The 22,870-nt window shown below is 50.6% G+C and overlaps 2 protein-coding genes across 4 annotated transcripts in view; one reads left to right on the top strand and one right to left on the bottom strand.

The window, feature by feature from the left end:
• SDHC (succinate dehydrogenase complex subunit C) overlaps positions 1-17,922 on the top strand; it is a 29,537-nt gene extending 11,615 nt beyond the window's left edge. For 2 of the 3 annotated variants that reach the window (XM_036434367.2, XM_045580345.1), the window contains 4 exons: positions 111-212; positions 6,160-6,221; positions 9,856-10,019; positions 17,198-17,922. In XM_036434367.2, coding sequence (XP_036290260.1) covers positions 111-212; positions 6,160-6,221; positions 9,856-10,019; positions 17,198-17,302 — 433 coding nt within the window. In that variant the 3' untranslated portion in view covers positions 17,303-17,922. The remainder of the gene's footprint in view (positions 1-110; positions 213-6,159; positions 6,222-9,855; positions 10,020-17,197) is intronic. The other variant, XM_036434369.1, reaches the window with a different exon arrangement.
• Positions 17,923-18,867: 945 nt separating this feature from the next.
• Positions 18,868-21,590, bottom strand: CFAP126 (cilia and flagella associated protein 126). The gene is made up of 5 exons (XM_036434420.2): positions 21,564-21,590; positions 20,141-20,203; positions 19,939-20,079; positions 19,367-19,543; positions 18,868-19,059 (listed from the first exon to the last, which is right to left on the bottom strand). The coding sequence occupies exons 1-5, from the start codon at positions 21,588-21,590 to the stop codon at positions 18,868-18,870; spliced, it is 600 nt and encodes a 199-aa protein (XP_036290313.2).
• Between the last annotated feature and the right edge of the window lie 1,280 nt (positions 21,591-22,870).

The raw sequence follows: 22,870 nt of genomic DNA, 5'->3' as shown, positions 1-22,870 counted from the left end.
TGTTTCATCCAGCCCAGCTTACCTGTTTGTATTTTTAACTTTCTGCTATATAAAAAATTTTAAACCAACTTTACTTTTAATCATTTAAAAACCTTCTGGATTCATTTTAGTGCTGTTCCTTTGGGAACCTCAGCCAAGGAAGAGATGGAGAGATTCTGGAATAAGAACACTGGTTCAAACCGCCCTCTTTCTCCTCATATCACTATCTACAGGTAAGGGCTCTGGGACCAGGGAACCCAGCAGGTGTGGGTGAAAGTGTTGGACTGGCCCGTGGCCTCCCTAGTTATTTCCGGTCAGGCCTTTTATAAAAGGTCTAGAGGCCTGGGGCATAAAATACGGGCATGGGTAGGGTCCCTAGGCCTGGCCAGCAATAGGGGCCTTCCTTGGTTCCACACTTCCTCCTGTTGGTCAGCACATGCCATAGCGAGCAATCATTGAACTCCCGGTTAACTCTTGAAGGGACACTTTGCATATTGCATATTAGTGTGTGTGTGTGTGTGTGTGTGTGTGTGTGTGTGTGTGTGTATGGCTAAATTATATATATCTCTTGGTCTTATAAGGGTAATCTATTCTACAGAGTTACCATTTGGAAAATCCTGGTAAGTAAAAATGCTGTTCATCAAAAAAACCACAAACTATTTTGAAGCAATTTCAAATTTGCCTAAGTGTTGCAGAAATAGTACACAGAGTTCCAATATAACTTACTAGGATTCACAAGGTATTAATATGTCTGAGGACTTTAAAACAAGTGCAGCCCTAGTTGGCGTGGCTCAGTGGTTGAGTATTTTCCCATGCACGAAGAGGTTGCTGGTTCAATCCTAGTCAGGGCACATGCCTGGTTACAGGCTTGATCCCCAGTAGGGGATGTGCAGAAGGCAGCTGAGCAATGATTCTCATTGATGTTTCTATCTCTCCTCCCTTCCTCTCTGAAATGAATAAAAATATATTTAAAAAAAAAAAAACACACTAAAAATGTACTACTTAAAAAAAAAAAGAACAAATGCAGAGATGATGATGCAGTTTTCTATTACATCTGTAACAAGTTAGCACAATTGTGGCTCACAACAAACATTTATTATCCAGCTGTTCTGAGGTCAGAGTCTTACAGCGTCTCCCTGGGCTAAAGTGTGAGCTGAAGTATGGGCAGGGCCAGTCCCTTCTGGAGGTTCCAGGGCAGAATCACTTCCTGGTCTTTTCCAGCTTCTAGAAGCTGCTCTGAATTCCTTGGCTTGTGGCCCCTTCCTCCATCTTCAAAACCAGCAGTGATGGGTCAAATTTGTCTCCCATCATTACTTTGACCCTGCTTTCATCTCATATTTCTCCCCTGACGTGCTCTTCTGCCCCCCTTGCAATTACATTGGGCCCATCCAGATCCTCCAGGGGGCCTCCTTATTGTAAGGTGAGCTTGTCAGCAACCTTCATTTCACCTGCAGTCTTACAACACGAGGGAGGTGGTGGTTCTGCCTACCACCGCCCCTTCATACTGCATCTGTGCTTCCTGAAATGAAGGCCTCTTCATTGTGCAGTCATCACAGAGGTCACGCCCAACTGGCGTGACTCAGTGGCTGAGGGTCAACCCAAAAACCAAAAGAACACTGTTTGATTCCCAGTCAGGACATATGCCTGGTTTCTGGCTCAAACCTGGAAGGGGACGTGCAGGAGGCAGTCAATCAATGATTCTCATCATCGGTGTTTCTGTCTCTATCCCTCTCCTTCCCCTCTCTCTAAAAATTAATGAAATAAATTTTTAAAAAAAGAAAGTTAACATTGATCCAGTCAGCATCTGATCATCAGGTCCAACACATATTTTGTTGGTTGCCCCAGTAATGTCCTTCATATAGGTCCAAGACCCCACAGGCTGTGTATCACTCAGTGGTCTTTTTAACCTTCCTCAGGATGGAACAGTTTTTAGTTTTTCCTTATCTTTTATCACCTTGACATTTTTAGAATGTTGCTTATCAGGTTTTTCTGATACACTCTTGTGATTTATACTTTATGGTCAGGACTGCCTCTAAGAGATGCTGTGCTTTTAGTGTCCGGGAGGCAGCTGATGGCTCGGTCCATCACTGCTGACACAGACTTGCATCATGGATTAAGATGTGTCTGCTAGGTTTGTGTTATTAATACACATTTTGTGGGGAGATGCCCTGAGCCTATAAATACTCTATTTCTCATCAGACTTTTACTATTTCTCATCAGACTTTTACCCCCCTGAATCGTTATTACTATGATGGTTGCCAAATAGTGTTTTTTCTAATTCCATCATACCTTCTTGATCTATTTATTACTAGGGTGAGGCTTGCTTTCTTCATTGGTACATACTCAAGGATTTCTAAAAGGAAAAACTCATTCGTATCTCCTCCACTTTTGTGAAACCAACTAACAGAAAACACCACAGTTTCTTCTCAATGTCACCCATGTGTAGGGTTCCCCCCCCCCCCCCCCCCAACCAGTTTTCCAACTCTGGGCACCAGTTGGATCTTCTGTGATCTGAACACTAGGTATCTGATATTATGACACTGATGGTCTGAAGTTATCGAAGGCCCACAGTTTGGGGGCTCAGTCCCACAGGACTGCCTCCACTTCATACAGGCTGGGACCTGTATTCTGCTGGCCAGGTATCAGTGGCTTCCCACGATCCCTGCCTTGGGTCAGTGATTTGGGCTCACAGGACTTGGAAATGTCTACTTACATTAACTCATTTATTATAAAGGGTATTATAAATGATACAGGTTCCTGTGTGTGTATAGGTTCCTGACCTAAAGATGTATTTAAACCTAAAAACTCTCCAGTCCTAGCTGGTTTGGCTCAGTGGGTAGAGCATCGGCCTGCAGACCTAAGGATCCCAGGTTCTATCAATATTTCGGTCAAAGGCATGTATCTCAGCCGCAGGCTCAATCCCCAGCCCCAGGTCGGGGCTCTTGCGGGAGGCAACCAATTGATTTGTCTCTCTCGCATCGATGTTCCTTTCTCTTTCTTCCTCTTACATTCTCTCTAAAAGTCAGTGGGAATGTATGCTTGGATGAGGACTAACAAAAACAAAAACCCCTCTCCAAACCCCACACTTTTTGTTTTGCTATGGAGGCTTCATCATCTGGGCCTGGTAAATCAGTAATGCACCTGAAGCCCTTCCCCTTTCCTGGAAGAAGGCGGGTTGAGCTGAAAGTTCCAACCTTCTAATCATGGTTTGGTCTTTCTGGTGACAGCCCACAGTCAGAGCCACTTCATTAGAACAAAGGATGCTCTTACCACCCAGGACATTCCAATGGATTTAGGAACTGGGGGCTCAGGAGACCAACTGTTAGAACAAAAGATGTTCCTGATGCCAAGACCGGTGTGGCTCAGTGGATAGAGTGTCAGCCTGCGGACTGAAGGGTCCCAGGTTCAATTCCGGTCAAGGGCATGTACATTGGTTGTGGGCACCTCCCAGTAGGGGGCGTGCAGGAGGCAGCTGATCGATGACACTCTCTTTCATCGATGTTTCTAACTCTCTATCTCTCTCTCTCCCTTCCTCTGTAAAAATTCAATAAAATATATTAAAAAAAAAAAAAAAAAAAAAAAGATGCCCCTGGGCCCTGCTCCTCGGGAGACTGTAAGGTTTAGGTGCTCTGTTTCAGGAACCAGAGCAGAGAGCAGAGGCGGAGGTGGGTAGATGTCTTCTTTTGCCCAAAGGGTTACACTGTTAGCTCATCTGTTTTGATGTTCAGATTGTTCCATGCTTGGCCAGTTCTTCAGGGGGGTCCTGTGACATCATGACCTGGTGCTAGATATGCTCATTGCTCCCAGCGGTCCTTGCTTCTAGACCCTGTCAGTAGAGCTAGGGCACGTGTGTGAACACGCACATGTGTGTCTGCTATCCGTTGTCCTCAGAAGTAGCACTGAAGCTGTAACGCCAGTGTCTTCCTGAAGATCTGCTCCTTTCTGGCTAACCCAGCGAGCATCCTGAGCTCTGCTGCCCTCTTTCCTGTGTTCTTGCCAGGGAGCCTGGCCATTCTTCAGCCACCTCCACACATACCACAGCCCTTCAGATTGTTTCTGAGGCGGATTCCAGAAATAATTCTGATTGCAGAAATTGGACAAATGTCCAATATTAAAACAGAAGGATACTGATAAGTGATCTCAATCTTTACTACTTCATGGTGAAACTTTTTTTTAGACAGAAAAGATTTGGGGAGGATTATAATGATAAAGAACTCTTCAAAGTATTCAGAATCTATATTGAAAGCCCTGGCCTTTCTTCATGGGTCATATCACAAACGGTAGTGGGCTGGTGAGGTGAGTCTTGTCTGTTTGTCCTGTTTTGAAATTCTAGACACGCTTGTGGAAAAAAGTGAGATAGCAGTGAACGGGGCTGTCTCCATGGTGACATGTCTGGGAAAGATGCCCGAGATGTCTGGAATCATAATTCCTGTTTCCAAGTTCTGGAGTTTTTTTGGAGGAGGCATTGAAGTAAATGGTGGAGTTAGCAGTTTCTGAAGCACTCTTTATATTCAATATATTGAGTCAGTTCATCAAAGCAAAAGTGTATCAAGGGAAAATGAGTTCTTGAAAAGGTTGTTAGAGAAAGATTTTAGTCCAGCAGGTGTGGCTCAGTTGGGTATCTTCCCGTGCACCAAGAGGTCACCAGTTCGATTCCCGGTCAGGGCACATGCCCAGGTTGCGGGCTTGATCCCCAGTAGGGGACATGCAGGAGGCAGCCCATTTATATTTCTTTCTCCCTCTCTCTCTCCCTCTCTCGCTACACATTAATAAAAACATAAGATAACATTGTATGTCAACTTAATTGAAAATAAAATGTAAGAAAACAAAGAAGCTCAAGGATGGTTGTATATTATATGAAACAGTGGATAAGTAAATCTCACTTAGGTTTTCTTCTACTTCTGTTTTATGATGGAGAAATGGAACAGGGGCTGCATTCTAATGACTGTCTCCTAACTGTGCAGATTTACTGCTGTCTTTGAGCATGGTGCTTTTCTCTGTGAAAGGAGGTGTGTGAGTTACCTTCATCCCTCTTTTCAGCTCCGTCAGCGACAGTCAGCGACACAGTCTGGTCAAAGGGAAGGCTGCTGCTTAAATAGATCAGTGCTCTCATTAAAAACGAGAACGTGCCGAAACCGGTTTGGCTCAGTGGATAGAGCGTTGGCCTGTGGACTGAAAGGTCCCAGGTTCGATTCCGGTCAAGGGCATGTACACTGGTTGCAGGTGCATCCACGGTGGGGGGTGTGCAGGAGGCGGCTGGTCGGTGTTTCTCTCTCATCGACGTTTCTAGCTCTCTATCTCTCTCCCTTCCTCTCTGTAAAAAATCAATAAAAATATATTTTTTAAAAAAATAAAAAATAAAAACGAGAACGTGGACCACAGGAATGTGAAAGCTGATTGTTTCTGTTTAAATATTCCTTGTTTCAACAGTGATTTTTATTCTCTTTGCCAGAGTGGACTCTAGTGTGTTCATCTTTTCCTTTTTTTTTTTTTGTTAGTCCTCTCCAAAGGATATTATGTTGACTTTTTTATAGATAGAAGGGAGGGATAGAGACAGAGAAAGAGAACATTGATGTGAGACATATTAATGGTTGCCTGCGACATCTACCCCAACTGGGGCCGGGATCAAGCCTGCAACCAAGGTATGTACCCTTCACCAGAATCGAACCCACTGCCCTTTGGTCCATGGGCTGATGTTCTAACCAGCTAGGGCTCGTCTTTTCTTTTTTTTAAGTATTTTTTTTTATTGGTTTTAGGGAGAGGGAGTGAGAGGAAGAGAGAGGGAGAGGGGGGGAGAGAGAGGGAGAGGGGGGGAGAGAGAGAAAAAGGGAGGGGGGGGAGAGAGAGAGAAAGAAAGAAAGAGAGAAAGAAAGAAAGAAAGAAAGAAAGAAAGAAAGAAAGAAAGAAGAAAGAAAGAGAGAGAGAGAGAAAGAAAGAAAGAGAGAAAGAAAGATAGATAGATTAGTGATGAGAAAGGATCATTGATCAGCTGCCTCCTGCACAACCCCTACTGGAGATCGAGCCTATGAACGTACAAGTGGGTACAACTGGGGGATGTGTCCTGACTGGAAATTGAACCATGACCTCTTGCTTCATGGGTCAACACTCAACCGTTGAGCCACTCTGGCCAAGCTAGGGCTCATCTTTCCCTTTTTCAGTTGCTTTTATGTTTCTTTGCAGTTGGTCTCTTCCCATGGCGATGTCCATTGGCCACCGCGGCACTGGTGTTGCCTTGAGTGCAGGTATGTCTGTCTGTTTTTGTGCACACACACACACACACACACACACACACACGTGCGTGCGCATGCACTTCTGTGAATAACTGCTGTTTCTTTGGATCTGGGCACTGCCTTTCTTGCAACTTGCTTTAGAGAAAAAGACGAGTCTGTTTTAAGCTTATTTTTCATTCATTACTTTAACAATTAATTAAGAGTATCCATTATGCTCAGATTCTTTGCTTAGGGATTTAAAAATTATCCCTAGCATGTCCTGCTGTTATATTTACTAAACTCACAGTGCAGAGATAGAAATGTAATAAGATGGCTGGCTGGCTGGCTGAACGCTGACCCAACCCAATCTGAGGTCAGTCATCAGCCTTGTTCCTAGTCTCCATTTTAGCCTCATTTCTTGTCACCCAGAATTGATCAGGCCAATGCCTGACTCACTCTCCAGTCTCCCTGTCTCTGTTACAGACCACAGTGCCTGCCTGTTTATGTGATGTAAGTAGAGCCCCGGGTGATGGTACACTGGTCTCAGTTCCTCCTTTTCCAGTAGTGAGGTTTGTTACAGCTTCTGGGATTGGATGCATCTTTCCACAGGAGGGAGATAGTTTGTAAGAGAATCAGCTGCTGGAGACATGGAGATATTTTTGTTTTTCATAACATGCTAGGCTTCTTTTATATTTATTTATTTTTAGTCCTCACCGAGGATGTGTTTTTCCATTGCTTTTTAGAGAGTGGAAGAGAGAGGGAAAGAGAGAGAGAAATGTTGATGTGAGAGAAACACATCAATTGGGTGCCTCCTGCACAGGGAGGAGCCTGCCACCGAGATATGTGCTCTTGGCCAGAATTGAACCCAGGACCTTCACTCTGCAGGCCGACGCTCTGTCCCCTGAGCCAACCCGGCCAGGGCGCCTAGGCTTCTGAGGACTGTTTTACCGAAGTGGTCGTGGTCATCAGCAAGGCTGGTGGCTTCAGTGTAGGAGTCCTGCATTGAGGGAGCTGCAGCTGAGACAGTGGCAGATTTTATCTAAAGCCACGTCTCTGCCACTCGCAGCCAAATTTGTTTTGCTGGTGACAGTGAGGATGGGCACTCCCAGCTGAGATCCCATGGATGCTGCCATTCCCTGGGCTGGGGAAGAATGGGGTCCAGGCATAAGGCTGACTGTGTCACCTGGGAATCCGGGATGGTTTCTGGTGGTTAACCTACTTGCACTGAAATAACGGGATACGTTCATGATTAGGCTACTTTACCTGGAAGTTCATCGTTACTGTATTTCTGCTTGCTTGAGTCTTGTCATTTTTAGGTGGGAGCTTTCTGCTTAGTGGGGGTACTGATGGGCAGACTTTACCCTATAAGCACTGGGAGAGCAGAGCAGCTTATTTCTCTGGCTGTAGTTCTCTGTGTTGCCTAAGCATAACTCTCACCACTGAATGGGGACAGACTGATCATGGACTCCGATGATAAAGTATTGGTTTGCTGAAATTAAATATATTTTTTCACAACTGTACTTAGTAATTACTTGTTACCCCTTTGAATGACCATGTAGTCAGCATGTATCCTGTTCTTCCCAGATCTCCCTGGTTCCAGGGCGGGAGGTAGTAGCTGTTTTCTGTGGCAGCAGCCCCATGTTCCCTCCAGTGCTGAAGGGAGCAGAGGTCGCCAGGTGGATGACTTAGGCGACTTTGTCAGTTCTCCAAACCTCAGTTTATTCCTTATAAAATGGTACTCAATGATGCTTCTCCCAGCATTGATGGGATTTCAAGGAACTAGACTCTAGATGTTGACTTACAGGAACAGGGACGAGAAGCACAATCAGTTTAATAGCCACAGCCTCTCGGAGGGGGAAATGCACTGGCCAGATGGCAGCAAGACTCGGCTCATTTGGCCTGAAATGAATCCGTCCCAGCAACATGATCTTTGCATGTTGTGGCTCGCCTCCAATTTAGTTTTCACACAACAGCAAGAAAAATTTTTAAAAAAATATTTTTGAATCATGTCAGGCGTAGAACCTTCTATTTTCACTGTTCTATTACTATTATTTGCCTTTTCTCTTAGATTGAAATTCAGGCCTCCACCACGGCCTAAGTGCCACCTGATCTGCCCCCGGGCTCTGTTCCCCACGCCCGGCTGTACCATGTGTGCTTAGTTTCCTCACAAAGGACACCCCCATGTCCTGTGCTCACTGCATGATGAAGCGGCTTCTGTGCTAGATCTATTGTTAGTTTCAGTTTCACAGCACTGTCCTTCATAGTTCCTACCACATTGGTGGTTTCATAGTTTGTGTTATATCCTTTGTAATTATTTTGTTTGCTTCATTCTTATAAACTTGTCTCTTTTATTAGACTGCAGAGAGTGGGCCTGCATCTGTCTTGTTTACACTCATACACTAGCTTGTAGGAAATCTTTGTTCACAGTGTCATTTCAGAACTGTTCATTCCTCCTACCTTCTAATTCATCTCCCGAGACACGTTGGAAATTGGGGAATGGTATTAATAGCCTCTACCTCGAGGGTAGAGGAGTATGAGGAGTAAGATGTTTACATTGCATTGGATAACTTTGATAGAGAGGCAGTCTCAGAGGAGAGGCCAGCTGAGGAGTTGGCGAGCTTGAGGGAAGGGTGAGTTGAAAGTTCATGACGAGGAGGCGGAGGAGGGCATTCCACAGGCTTAGGGATTGGAAGTGCCAGTCACTGGAGTGATGATTTGGACTGCTGCTTAAGAGCAGGGCCTGTGGGAGAGCACGGAGTGGTCTTGGTGCACACGCTGGGACGTAGACCCTTGACCGTGCGGGCGGAGAGGTTCCTGCTCTCGTTTCTTCCTGCAGCAGAGCAGCTGGTTGAGACAGGAGGTATTTGTTCAGGCTGTAGAAACTTGGTGGCCAATGTAGATAGAACTCCAGAAAGCAGGTTGAACTTGAAAAGAAGGGTGACACTAGTTTGACTTTAAAATAGAATTTATTGAAAAAGAACTTTACAAACAATTCTTTAAAATATAGAAAGTGGCTGAAACCGGTTTGGCTCATTGGATAGAGTGTCAGTCTGCAGACTGAAAGGTCCCAGGTTCGATTCCTGTCAAGAGCATATACAGTGGTTGCGGGCACATGACTGGTAGGGGGTGTGCAGGAGGCAGCTGGTCGGTGTTCCTCCCTCATCGATGTTTCTAGGTCTCTATCCCTCTCCCTTCCTCTCTGTAAAAAAATCAATAAAATATATATTAAAAAATAATAAAATAAATATATCTAGTTTCTGAGGTATTCTCAGTAAGTGATATGTTAAAACCTTAAGAAAAAAAAAAAAGATAGAAAGTGATGGCTAGTGACAGACTTCCATTGCTTAGGTTCAGTGGGGATTAATATACTCACGATTTTTCACAGTGAAGATGGTGTGGAAATGTGGGTGAGACCAGGTAAATTCCTTGAGAACGGCAGGCGAGAGTCGAGGGAGCCTGGGGCGGGGTAAGCTAGCACGAAGAACAGAACAGGAGAGGAGTGCTTAGGAAGAGAAGACGGCCGAACAGCAGGTGCTCAGAGGGACTGAGCTGTGAACGCAATGCGCTCTGGCGCAGGCGGTCCAGCATGGAGCACTGTCAGCCAGCCCGATGGTGCCTCGGGCTGGCTGGTGGGCAGCGGTGATGGCTTTTGTGGTTGTCTCCGCAGGGGTCTCTCTCTTTGGCTTGTCGGCCCTGTTGCTCCCGGGGAACTTTGAGTCTCATCTGGAGCTGGTGAAGTCCCTGAGTCTGGGGCCGGTGCTGATCCACTCAGCCAAGTTCGCGCTCGCCTTCCCTCTCACGTATCACACCTGGAACGGCGTCCGGCACTTGGTAAGTTCACTGAGGTTCCGGCGTGTCCGGGTGAAGGAGGTGGGCAGGTTGGGTTCAGTGCTGTCTGCGTTCAGTGCTGTCAGAGAGCTACTTGTGCTCAGGGTTTTCTGGACAGCTCTGCTGGGGGTGGAGCCGAGCACTGTGAGGCCTGACAGTTGTAAGAGGGTTGTTACTAAAGGGACCCCTGAAGCCAGGCCAGCCATCTGGCATGGAAGGCGTGTTTCCTAGACGAGGACTTGGTGCCTCCTGGCTTAGGCCCTGTCGCAGGTCCAGGGATTCCATTGTGAGCCAGAGGACACTGGCCGCTGCTTTCAGTCTGACATTGCTGTCAGCTCAGAGTGAGGTATGGCTGGTGCCAAATACACTGACTTTTGTATCTTGTTGTTGTTATTCATCCTCACCCGAGCATATTTTCTATTGATTCTTAGAGTGGAAGGGGGAGGGAGAGACAGGGAGCGATACATTGATGTGAGAGACACCAATTGGTTGCCTCCTACACTCACCCCAACCACTACTGGGGATCAAGCCTGCATCGGAGGTGCAGGTATGTGCCCTTGACCAGAATCAAATCTGGGACCTTCAGTCCACAGGCCAACGCTCTACCCACTGAGCCAAAGTGGCCAGGGCTGACTTTTGCTATCAATCTTTATTGTTCATATTATTACAAAGGTTCCTCATTTCTTCCCCCCTCCACCAGGTTCCCCCCCCCCCCCCCCCCCCCTCCCCCCCCCCCCCATTGTCCTCATCCATAGGTGCACAGTTTATATTCAGTCTCTTCCCTCATCCACCACTCCCCTTTACCCCGAAAACTGTCAGTCCACCCTCTCGTATCTCTGACTCTACTATAATCAACAGCTAATATTGTTCATCAGGCTTTTCAATCTCCTTTTTTTGTTGTTGTTGTTTTTTTTAATTAATAAACTTTTACACTTCTAAGAATAAATTTTAAAATCTAATAATTTTAAACCTTGTTTTTTCTGCCCTGGGAATTGAGAAGCAAACTTGTTTACATGTAAACTTGCCCTTAGGCTATCAAAAGGTGTAGCCATTCAAATGTAAATGAACACATTGTTTAAAGATAGCTGCTGGTTGGAATTAGATTACCTGTTCCGTTGGGAAGGGCTTGTCTTTCCCTTTCTCCATTAAAATTAAGGTGTTAGTTTTAAAACCTCTTTTTGGCAAGAGACCTTAAACTTTCAGAACTTTAAATTTTTCAGATAGTAAATCAGTTACTTAGCATTTTCTCAAATCAATAATACCTCCACATGCCCAAGGATACACTTCACACAAAAGACATTTCCAAATAGATCAACTAACCTCATCCAGGCCCCACACAATGCACTCACAGATCAACACCCCAGCGCTATACTAACTCAACACATCCAGATCTAAGCCTTCATCACTTGATTCAGCAGACCCTCAAGTTCCCCCAAAAGTTTCCAGCCATGTCTGAGAGGCAGCCCTGGGGTGTGTGCAGGCGAGGAGCAAGCTATTTCGGGCCTGGCTGCTCCGGGCCTGGCCTCTGTTGCTCTGGTCCGCTCCACAACCAGCTGCTCCGGGTCTGGCCACTGCCGCTCCTGGCCTGGCTGCTGCTGCTCCCGACACGGCTGCTCCGGGTCCGGCTGCTCTAGGTTACTGCTACGGGCCTGGCTGCTCCCGACCCGGCCGCTCTGGGCCTGGATGCTCCCAACGTGGCTGCTCTTGGCTTGGTTGCTGTTGTTCTGGGACTGGCTGCTCTGGGACCGGCCGCTCTGGGACCGGCCGCTCCGGGCCCGGCCGCTCCGGGCCTGATGGCTCTAGGTTGCTGCTACGGGCCTGGCTGCTCCCAACCCGGCCGCTCTGGGCCTGGCCGCTCCCGATCTGGCTGCTCCGGGCTTGGTTGCTGCTGTTCTGGGACTGTCTGCTCCTGGCCCGGCTGCTCTGGGCCCAGCTGCTCCAGGCCCAGCTGCTCCGGGCCTGGCTGTTCCCAACCTGGCTGCTCTGGGCCTGGCTGCTCCGGGTTTGGTTGCTGCTGTTCTGGGACTGGCTGCTCCTGGCCTGGCTGCTCTGGGCCCAGCTGCTCCGGGCCCAGCTGCTTTGGGCCTGGCTGTTCCCTACCTGGCTGCTCCACGCTTGGTTGCTGCTGCTCTGGGCCTTGCTGGTCCCTACCCAGCTGCTCTGGGCCCAGCCGCTCCAGGCCTGGCTGCTCTCGACCTGGCTGCTCTTGGACCGGCTGCTCCAGGCCCGGCTGCTGCTGCTCTGGGCCTGGCTGCTCCCAACCCGGCTGCTCTGGGACCAGCTGCTCCAGGCCTGGCTGCTTCCGACCTGGATGCTCCAGGCCTGGTTGCTGCTGCTCTGGGCCTGGCTGCTGCTGCTCCAGGCCTGGCTGCTCTTGACCCGGCTGCTCCAGGCCCGGCCGCTCCAGACCTGGCTGCTCTGGGCTTGGTTGCTGCTGCTCTGGGCCTGGCTGCTCCGGGCCCGGCTGTTCCGGGCCTGGCCGCTCCCGACCTGGCTGCTCTGGGCTTGGTTGCTGCTGCTCTGGGCCTGGCTGATCTGGGCCCGGACACCTGGGCTTGGCCACCTCCGCCCCAGGCCTGGCTGCCACTGCCCCAGGTCTGGCTGCTCTGGGCCTAGCTGCTACTGCTCTGGGGCCTGGCTGCTGCTGATCCAGGCCCGGCTGCCACTGCCTTGGGCCTGGCCAATCTGGGCCTGGCCTCTGCCGTTCCAACATTCTGTCTTTTTTTTTTTTTTAACGCATTTATGTTGCAATGTTGACTGCTGAGTTGATTTCTGTCTTAGTCTTCAATTTTTCAAGATCTTTGTATTCTTTCTTAAGTAATTTACTATCTTTCGCTATAACTTGATTTCTTCATATTGAAAACTTATTCGCTTTCTTCCTCCTCGTCCTGGAAGCTCAGCAGGCTGGCCTGCGGTGCCCCTTTGTTCTCCACGGCCTCCTGTGCGGCTTCAGCCTGTTGCCGGGGTTGGCGCCGCCCAGGAAGCAGCCCCCGGCCTCGGCTCCGTGGCCCGCGATCAGTGGTCGAGGGCCCAGCGGTACCCCACCCCAGGGGGGGTCACGTTGCCCGGCTCCTTGCCGGCGCCCAGTTGGCCGGTGTCTGGCAGCGGCTCCTGCTCATTGCAGTCCTCCCAGTCTGGATTTTTTTTTCTCCTTCCCGCCAGGGGAGTCTAGCATCAGAGTCAACATTCAGTCCCCTGCGCGCAATGTGCCCTACTCCGGGGGCTCCGCTTTTCGCCGCTCCCCTGGGATTCCGCCTCACAGCCCCGTCTCCCCCTGCCTGAGCCTGGGTCCCCAGGGTCTGGCCCAGAACTGGGGCCCAGCGCTGCTGGTTCTGGGGTTCAGCCCAGTCAGGGGCTTTTATTTCCTTCCTGCTAGGGAATGCCAGGCAGCACCCAGCCTTCTCCTCTCCGGCTCTGTTCCCTCTGCGCACGTGCACGCGCGCGCAGCATGTCTCCGTACCTTAGGCTTTTTCAGCTCCTCTGATTTTCCTTCTGGTTTTCTCTTTCCTTCTTGTTGTAGAGTTTTCAGTCAATCGACTACCTGTAGCTCTGGGCAATGTCCATTTTATATTTTAGTTGTATTCCATTGAAATTGTTGTGTGCTGCTGCGGTTAGGTGTCTACCTGAGCAGCCATCTTGGATCCTCCCCAAGGATGTTTTTTCATTGATTTTTAGGGAGAGTAGAAGAGAGAGGGAAAGAGAGAAACAATGATGTGAGAGAAGCACATGGATTGGTTGCTTCTTGCATGGGAAGGGCGAGGGAGGCTCAGGCTGGGAGGAGCCTGCCACCAAGGTCTGTGCCCTTGACGGGAATCGAACCTGGAAACCTTTGGTCTGAACCTTGGAACCTTTCGTCTGCAGGCCAATGCTCCATCCACTGGGCGGGTCCCAGATTTTGATATTGGGTGTAGGAATGTTTAATGGCCTGAGAACCTTGGGGTCCATTTAGACTCGTGTCTCTTCTTTATAAAGAAGATCACTCCCTCCTCCAGCACCTTTGAGATTGTGAATTCTGTGTCTCCTCCCCCTAGTCTTGCTTTCGTTCCCAGGAAGACAAATACAGCTCAGTTCTCTCTGGTTTCCCATTACTTCCCAGCCTGAGCCATCTGTCACATGAGTGCTTTTGCCTTTGTTGACCTTTTAGAGCCTGGAGACAAGCTCTGTGTTTCAGTCTGGGCCAATAGCAGTTTAAAAGAATAGAAAAGTGAGGGACAAATGACTGAAGTCTGTGTCTGTGGGCTGCTCGGAGACAGGCTCAGTGTGGCCAGAGAGGGCTCTGCTTCCTGCAGGAGGGCCTTCCTCTGGGCGCTTCTTCCCCAAAGCAGAGCTCTGAGGGGCTGCGGCTGGCATCCTCCCCTCTCTGAGGAGCGGCTCCTCCCACCCCCTCTGAGGGGCGGCGTCACCCCCTCTCTGAGGGGCAGTGGCCAGCGTCCTCCCCTCTTTCAGGGGGCCGGCATCCTTGGCGGGCAGAACCTCCTGTCTGGGCTTCCTCTCAGGCGGAGGGGAGGGGAAAAGAATCTCAGGACTAAGTTGTGGCTTTTTTTTAATCCCGGCTGATTCTGGTTTGTTTTTTTTTAGAGGGAGGGAAAGAGGAAGGAGAGAGAAGGAAAGAAAGAGAAACACTGATGTGAGAGAGCAACACTGAACCCTCCTCCTTTTTTGGTGGCTGGACGACGCCCACCTGAAGGCCAAGCCAGAGCAGTGTGGCTTCCCTTGCCTTTGCATGTGCTGTTCCTTTTCTCTTAGCAAGTGTGGCCCTGGGTGCGGGCTCTGAGTGCGGACAGGGCCCCGGGTGCGGGCTCTGAGTGCGGACAGGGCCCCGGGTGTGGGCTCTGAGTGCAGGCTCTGAGTGCAGGTAGGGCCCCGGGTGAAGGCTCTGAGTGCGGACAGGGCCCCGGGTGTGGGCTCTGAGTGCGGGCTCTGAGTGCAGGTAGGGCCCCAGGTGAAGGCTCTGAGTGCGGGCTCTGAGTGCGGACAGGGCCCCGGGTGCGGGCTCTGAGTGCGGACAGGGCCCCGGGTGCGGGCTCTGAGTGCGGACAGGGCCCCAGGTGCGGGCTCTGAGTGCAGGTAGGGCCCCGGGTGCGGGCTCTGAGTGCGGACAGGGCCCCGGGTGCGGGCTCTGAGTGCGGACAGGGCCCCGGGTGCGGGCTCTGAGTGCGGACAGGGCCCCGGGTGCGGGCTCTGAGTGCGGGCTCTGAGTGCGGACAGGGCCCCGGGTGCGGGCTCTGAGTGCGGGCTCTGAGTGCGGACAGGGCCCCGGGTGCGGGCCCTGAGTGCGGACAGGGCCCCGGGTGCGGGCTCTGAGTGCGGGTAGGGCCCCAGGTGAAGGCTCTGAGTGCGGACAGGGCCCCGGGTGTGGGCTCTGAGTGCAGGCTCTGAGTGCGGGCTCTGAGTGCGGACAGGGCCCCGGGTGCGGGCTCTGAGTGCGGGTAGGGCCCCAGGTGAAGGCTCTGAGTGCGGGCTCTGAGTGCGGACAGGGCCCCGGGTGTGGGCCCTGAGTGCGGGTAGGGCCTCGGGTGTGGCCAGTTGTTCTGTGAAGCAGGGCCAGGAGCTGCAGTGCTCCAGAGGCACCCCCCCCCCCCCCCCCGCAGGCCTCCCGCTGGGTGAGACGGCCTGATGGGCATACAGCTTTTGTGACTGTGGCCTCCCTCTGAGCTGGGAAGAAGCTGTTTGGGGCTGAGGTGGGGCATCTTTTTCCTTTTCTCTGGGCTCTTTTCTCTGAAGTGCTGCTGATTTGGTCACGTTTACCAGCACATTCAGAGTGTGGGCGGGTGTGTGGCCATCATGTGGGAAAGTGGAATCTGAAGACCTCCCTTTCACCATAAGGGACCCATCGTTCAGCTCGAGCTGAAAAATGTGTTAATTCTCTGGGGCAGGAGAGAGTCTAAGTCAGTGGTTTTAAATGGTGGTTTTTGACCCAATGGGTAGACAACCGATTAGTGGGTTGCTACCAACAAAAAAAGAAATTTAAGTGGAGTATTACACATAGAATGTAGCACATGGTGATTATAAGTATTGTTTTTTTATTCCGTGAACTCTTCTGTGCAGATGTCAGTAACAGCCAGCTGAGTCCATGGAAGACTCACCAGTTGGCGCTGTGAGGGCGTCCTGAGCACAGCCTCCCCTCCAGCCGCTGGAGGGCGCTCAGGGGCTGTGTCCAGGGGAAGGTTTTTATAGGAAGAGCAGTCGGGCAAGGGAGGTGTTGACAACAGAAAAGAAAGGGTTATTTTTGGGTCGGAGGCAGGTCTTCTTTGGGGGAGAGGAGAAGGGCTTATCCTGCAGACGGTTTCACGTTTCTGTGGGGATGGAGAGGGCCTGGGCACCAGGTGGCCTTCCTGTGCTGCCAGCGAGTTCCAGCGGTGTGGCTGTGAGGATGTCTCTGAGAGTCTGTGCTTTTTCCTTTAACAGGAGTGGGCACTAATTAAAAATACATTTCTTGCCCTGGCAGTGTGGCTCTGTTGGTTGGGCATTGTCCCAGGCACCAAAAGGCTGCTGGTTTGATTCTGGCTCAAGGCGCTGCTCAGGTTTCAGGTTTGGTCCTCAGTGGTGGTGTGCAGGAGGCAGCTGGTCAGTGTGGATGTTATGCTGTCATTGACGTGTCTGTCCCGCCCTCTCCCTTTCTCTCTAAAAACCAGTACAAGTATTTAACACACACACACACATATATATTTTTTTTTATTTTTTATTTTTATTTTTTTCTTAGTGGAGGGTCACAGCCAAGACAAAATTGAGAAATAGTGTTCTAGAGCCCAGAGTTTTTTCTACAATAGATGCTGGTTAGGCCTCAGGGGCTGATAGCCTTCTCCAAAGGGACCCCGGGATGACTGTATCTAGGAGACCTTGTCTTTAAGTTCCCACTTTGGAGACTCAGTGCACATCCACGCATGGTTTGGAAGTCTTGCAGTTAAATGTTTACCAGTTTATTTGACCACAAAACTACCCCCATCACCCTTTAGCATTCTGAGGAGAGTTTTTGAAAGAAGGTGCTTGGGAAGCTGGTCTGTTCAGTCTGGTAACCTGCCCACAGGCACGGCGCCCGGTGCTGGACGGGCTGTGTGGGCACTGGGGCCTGGAGCCCACTGCGGGCTGCACCGCCAGGTGCCCTCTGGGAAGGGCACTGGGGCCCAGCCCAGGGTCCTGATCGCTGAGATTCTTTCTTTTTCTTCTTCCGTTTCCTGCAGATGTGGGACCTGGGAAAAGGCCTGAAGATCCCGCAGCTGACCCAGTCCGGGGTGGCTGTCCTGGTCCTCAGCGTGCTGTCCTCGCTGGGGCTGGCAGCCATGTGAAGAGCTCCGCCCCGCTCCTGCCCCGATGATCAGCCGCACCTTTCCTCGCTCTCCTTTCCTCGCTCTCGCTGCTCAGACCTGTGCGCTTGTGCTGTCCCTGGAGCTCAGCTGTAGAAAGGGTCCCAGGACCCCATTGTTTCTAAGGTGGCTGCAGCAGCTTCCTGCTCCTGCCCCCGCCTGCAGCCCTTATTCTCTCCATATTGGGCCTTGATTTGTGCTGAGGGTCAGCTCTTGGCTCCTCTTCCCGAGACGGTGGAAACAAAGCCAGCTCTGTGGCCTCCGCCATGCGGACTGGGAGTGGGGCTGTGGGTGCCGCTGCCTGTGGGTTGTGGCTTCAAGGACAGTTCTGTTCACTGGTCAGACCCAGGGTCCTCGGCACCCACATGGTGGGAGATTAGCCTGTCCCGGCCAGAGGGGTTGGCTTTTGAAGCAGGTGCTTTGGGGAGAAGATATATAGTTTTTGATACAAGAGAAGATCCAAAAAAGTATTTGCTGAACCTGTGGAGGGTTATTTCTTTTCCTTGCAATTCCAGAAAAACAAGCCTCTAATTGTCATGTTTTCTAATCAATGTTCATGTGACATCTTTTTCTGAAAATAAAAATACTAATTTTATCTTTGACTCTTCCTTGAAATCTAGAGGAACCAAGAGAATGGCGGTAAGGAGGAGCCAGTTTCCCCCCTTCCCTCAGGTCGCAGGCATTTCTGTCCCCCAATCTAACCTCTCAGGAGGGAAACAGCTTGTTTGGCATCGGGGGAGAGTCTCAGGGACTCGGTACAGGAACAGAGCTGTCCTGCCGGGCGGGAGCCTCGAGGGGGCTCCCTCCTGCACCACAACGCCAGCGTGGCCCAGCTCCTCTGCCAGGGACCTCCTGCTGGGACGCCGGGGGTTGGACGGAGGAGACATGAGAAGTCGTGGGCATAGAAGAGATTCTTGGTTGTAGCCCAAGTAGCCATGGCTACAAGGAGCCACCAGACAAAACAGCTCCTCAAAGCAGCCCCTGAAGCAGGCGGCCGCACCCAGTGGTTAACGGTACATCCTCCCCACACAGGAGCTGGTATCTGAGCCAGCTTCCTGCTGGTGAACTCTGTTCTGTAAGCAGCCATAAGGCCAGCTACCTACTGGTCCGAACATGGCCATACAACTTGGAGGAAAGAGGCTCCTTTCCAAACAGTGGCCTCGGGTTCTAGAAGAGCACTCTGCGCAGGGCAGTGAGCGCGGACCCCGCGCTGTCCTCGGTGTGCCCGTGGGAGCGGGTCCTGTGATGTAGACCAACTTCCCTTGGCCATTTCTGGAGTGTAACCAACCTGGTCCTCGTACAGATGTGTCCCCCCAAGCCTCTGTCATGTTTTCCCTTCCCCAGCCCTTCTGTTTATTGGTGATAAGAGGCAGGAGGGAAAAATCAGAATCCGTGAAAGAGTAAACAGTGATGTTTATTTTCCAAATTTGCCTTTATTTCTACATTTCCTGCCTGGGCTCCTACTTCACTCATCTCTGGGCAGCGGGGCCCGCGGAGTCCCAGGCTGGGTCCCTGGCCCGGCTACAGTGACCGGCCCAGGTCCTACGTCATGGGCTTCCAGGAGGGCACTTGGGAGCGCTGGCGGGGCTGAGGGGACCCGGGGTGTGACCTGCGGAGGGGTGTGCACTTCGGGGCTGGGCTGGGGAGCTGTTTGTGGCTGGGGAGCCTGGGATGATGGTTGGACTTGGTGCTTGCTGGACAGAGTGCCGGGGTTTCTTCTGACTGGCTGGCTCCTGGGGCTGTTGGGTGGAACAGAAGAGAGCTAGATCAGGCCTAGGCCTTCCCAGTCCAGAGAATTCTCTCTCCCTGCACCATGGGTCAAAGGTCAGGTTCCAAACAAGAAGAGTTAGCGCTGATGCGCTCCCTGACCCTGGTGAGGTCAGTTGGCCTTGTGTGGTGTGGGAAGATGTCCTTAGCTCAGCCCTTAAGCGCCCTGAAGGTGCTGAGGGACACACGGGGCAAGCCAGATGGTTAGAGGGCCCCCTGCTGGAGTAGCCGGGGTATAACATGGGCTGGAATTGAGATGCTGGGATGGATGAGAGGTACCTTGCCCAAGATTTCTGGACGAAGCCCGTTGGAGGCCTTGAGTAAGTCAGGATTTTTCTGGATCCACTTGGTGAGGGAGGCAGCACCAGCAGCTGTGCGGGACGTCAGGGTCACCCGAGCAGGGGGTATCTTCAGAGGCATCTGCCAGGTGCCCATGAAGGAACCCCAAGGACTTGCCTAAAAGGAAGAAGCAGGGCTTCTCACTCCTGGCAGTGCCTGCCTGGCAGACCCTGTATTCATCCTTTCCTTTGGGGCTGGGTGGCAATGAAACGGGACTGAGCTAGCCCCTCCCCCACGCAGTGACCCTGTTCCGTGGCCTGGCCTCCGACCTCCGGCTGTTGGGCAGCATGCCACCACGGAAGTGTCACCGCGAGGGCGTTTGTTTTATACAGGCCGCCCACAGTGTAGGGACCTGGGCTATGCCCTGCCCTGTGGGGTAGACTGACTGGCAGCTGGGGGCACTCGAGTTCCAACGTGAAGGAGACTGGACTTCACTTCCCAGGCCGCGGCGGCGAGCCCGCACGCCTCCCCACTGCTCCCGTCGCCGGTCAGAACGGAGGCCAGTGTCTCACCTTGGAGCGGGGCACTGAAGGCAGCAGATGGCCACGGTCGTTGGCGATTATCTGAGTGTAGCCTTCGTGGGAAGGAATGCTCTGGGGGAAAGGCAGAGAAGCGCTGGCGAAGCGGAGGGAGTATTGGGGCTTGAGGGAGGGCTGAGGGAGTGGAGGTTGTGGGAAGAAGGCTGGGGCAGTGATTACGTAGAAACATGGATACCTCCTTTGTTGGCTTGGCAAGACACCAGTTCTGCAGGTACTTGGCTGAGAATGCTTTTTCGTACTGCGGAGAGAAGGGGAAGCCTCTGAGCTCCGAGCCCTGCCCCACAGACCACAGCCACGCTGGTTGCTGGGTTGGAGGATCAAAGGCCTGCACTGCGGGGGGTGGGGTATGGGGGGTGGGGCAGTTTGTCTGGACTAGAGTGTGTTGTACTACTGATGGAGCCTCTGGCCACAAAGGGCAGCTCCTGAGCACTTGAAATGTGACCTCCACACAGGTGCTTGTAGAAGACGCCGCCTCCATTCTGACCGGCAACGGGAGCAGAGTGGGGAGGCGTGCAATCTGGAGGACTTGGTACAAAAAAGGGAACGTAAAACATTTGATTGTAACTTTTAAAATATTGATGATTAAATGTTGAAATAATTTTTAATTTATTGAGCTAAATTAGATTATTAAAATTAACCATTTTAAAACTTTTATGTAGCTACTAGGAAGTTCAGCTTGCATTTGTGATTCGCATTATCTTTTTGTTAGACCGTGTTTGTCTAGACCAGCGGTCAGCAAATGCCGTGAGCCATTAAAATTAACCATTTTAAAACTTTTATGTAGCTACTAGGAAGTTCAGCTTGCATTGTGATTCGCATTATCTTTTTGTTAGACCGTGTTTGTCTAGACCAGCGGTCAGCAAATGCCGTGAGCCATTAAAATTAACCATTTTAAAACTTTTATGTAGCTACTAGGAAGTTCAGCTTGCATTGTGATTCGCATTATCTTTTTGTTAGACCGTGTTTGTCTAGACCAGCAGTCAGCAAATGCCGTGAGCCATTAAAATTAACCATTTTAAAACTTTTATGTAGCTACTAGGAAGTTCAGCTTGCATTGTGATTCGCATTATCTTTTTGTTAGACCGTGTTTGTCTAGACCAGCGGTCAGCAAATGCCGTGAGCCAATCCACCTCGATGCTTGATAGCGGAAACGGTTTTTATAGATGAACAATTGTAGTTAATTTGAGAAAAGGGAACACTAAGTTTGTATCCCAATCAAGCAAAATGTTTCTCCCAAAAGAATTCATTCTTTTCATTATGTTACAAGCAATGGCACTCAGTGGTTACACTCTGACTTCTGTTGTTATGTAAGTGTCTCCTATCTCATTTTGTCACTTGGCCCACAAAGCTAAAATGTTTAGTTTCTGGCCCTTTCCAGAAAATGTGCTGACCTCTGGTTTAGACCTTAAAAGTAACCCAGCGATGCCTTTTGCTGGTCCCTGGGCCCTTCCCACCCTGAGGAGCTGGGAAATGCTTCCTTAACCCCGCTGAGCCAGCCAGCCATTCAGTGACCAGAATCCTAGGGGAGGTGACAGTCCAAAGGTAGAATTTTAAAGGCAAAATTCAAAACGTTAAAGAGATGGAAAAAGAGAACTTACCTGGTTGGCACTGTAGTTAGTGGCCATGATCCTGCGACTCTGTGCTGTTTACATTGGTTGCCTGGCAACTGCAGAAGGCTGGCCTTGGAGACAACCTCCCAATGAGCAGGCAGGCCCCTTGCTCTTGAGCCTCTTACTCACTTCTTTGGATGACCCTACCCTGACCTTTTTTCCTAGAAACTAAGAGTAGTATGTCAATGGGAGAAAATTAGCTGAATAGCAACCCTTTTTTTCTTTTTAAATATTTGTATTGATTTCAGAGAGGAGAGAGAAAAACATCAACGATGAGAGAGAATCATTGATTGGCTGCCTCCTGCACACACCACACTGGGATCAAATCGTGACCTCCTGGTTCCTAGGTCAACGCTCAATTGCTGAGCCCCGCCAGATGGGCAGCAACCCTTTTCTTCTAGCATCACTCACCTGCTTTTATCAACTTCCAGGCAGTCTTTGACTCGAGTGACAAGCGAGGGTCCCCAGAGGTGTGTTCGTGGGCAGTGTGTTGCCGTGTAGCATGGACGTGAGAGCCAGACCTGGGTCGAGGCCTTACTTACCGTGGGGACATAGGAGCTGTGTGGCACTGGGCACTGGACTCGTGTGGGGATGGCAGAGCCCTGCTTCGCAGGGTGAAAGGCAGAGTGAGTACAGAACCGGATGATGCCAAGCTCAGTCGGGGGTCAGCACTGCCGAGGCCTGTTGGTAGGGGCCACTACTTTATCTTCCCAGACACAGAACAAAGGAGTAATGTTTTAAAAAGCGGCTGGCTCAGATTTGTTCCGGAAGGAAGAGCACATCTTGGCCGCGATCCTCACGTGACTTCTTGTCCTGCTTCATTCCCTGGAGCCCCAGGTCGGTGGCAGGCTGAGGAGGTGAGGAGCTGGGGTGGACCTGGAGGAGGACGATGACAGAACCCAGTCAGGGGATCCTTACAGCACACTCTGGCCTGCCGTGTTTCCGGGAGGATCTAAGCCTCCCTGTAACATATATGAATATATATATATATATATATATATATATATATATATATATATATATATATATATTTTAAACATAAATATATTTTTTTAAAGTATATTTTTTAAAAAATATTTTTTTTATATATAGACTTTTTACAGAGAGGAAGGGAGAGGAACAGAGAGCTAGAAACATCAATGAGAGAGAAACATCGACCAGCTGCCTCCTGCACACCCCCTACCGGGCATGTGCCCGCAACCAATGTACATGCCCTTGACCGGAATCGAACTTGGAATCTTTCAGTCTGCAGACCAATGCTCTGTCCACTGAGCCAAACCGGTCCCGGCAACAGC

Source organism: Pipistrellus kuhlii, unplaced genomic scaffold (assembly GCF_014108245.1).
Source record: "Pipistrellus kuhlii isolate mPipKuh1 unplaced genomic scaffold, mPipKuh1.p scaffold_m20_p_121, whole genome shotgun sequence".
Classification (NCBI taxonomy): domain Eukaryota; kingdom Metazoa; phylum Chordata; class Mammalia; order Chiroptera; family Vespertilionidae; genus Pipistrellus; species Pipistrellus kuhlii.
The sequence above is the reverse complement of the archived record's forward strand: the minus strand, read 5'-3'. Positions and strand labels throughout refer to the sequence as shown.

Excerpts from the sequence above, each read along its gene's own strand:
- CFAP126 (XM_036434420.2), bottom strand. The coding sequence starts at position 21,590 with ATGGCCACTAACTACAGTGCCAACCAG. Across the intron at positions 20,204-21,563 it reads CTAACTACAGTGCCAACCAG|TACGAAAAAGCATTCTCAGC; the intron begins GTAAGTTCTCTT and ends TTCTCTCCGCAG. Across the intron at positions 19,060-19,366 it reads GTCCAGAAATCTTGGGCAAG|CCCCAGGAGCCAGCCAGTCA; the intron begins GTACCTCTCATC and ends TCCACCCAACAG.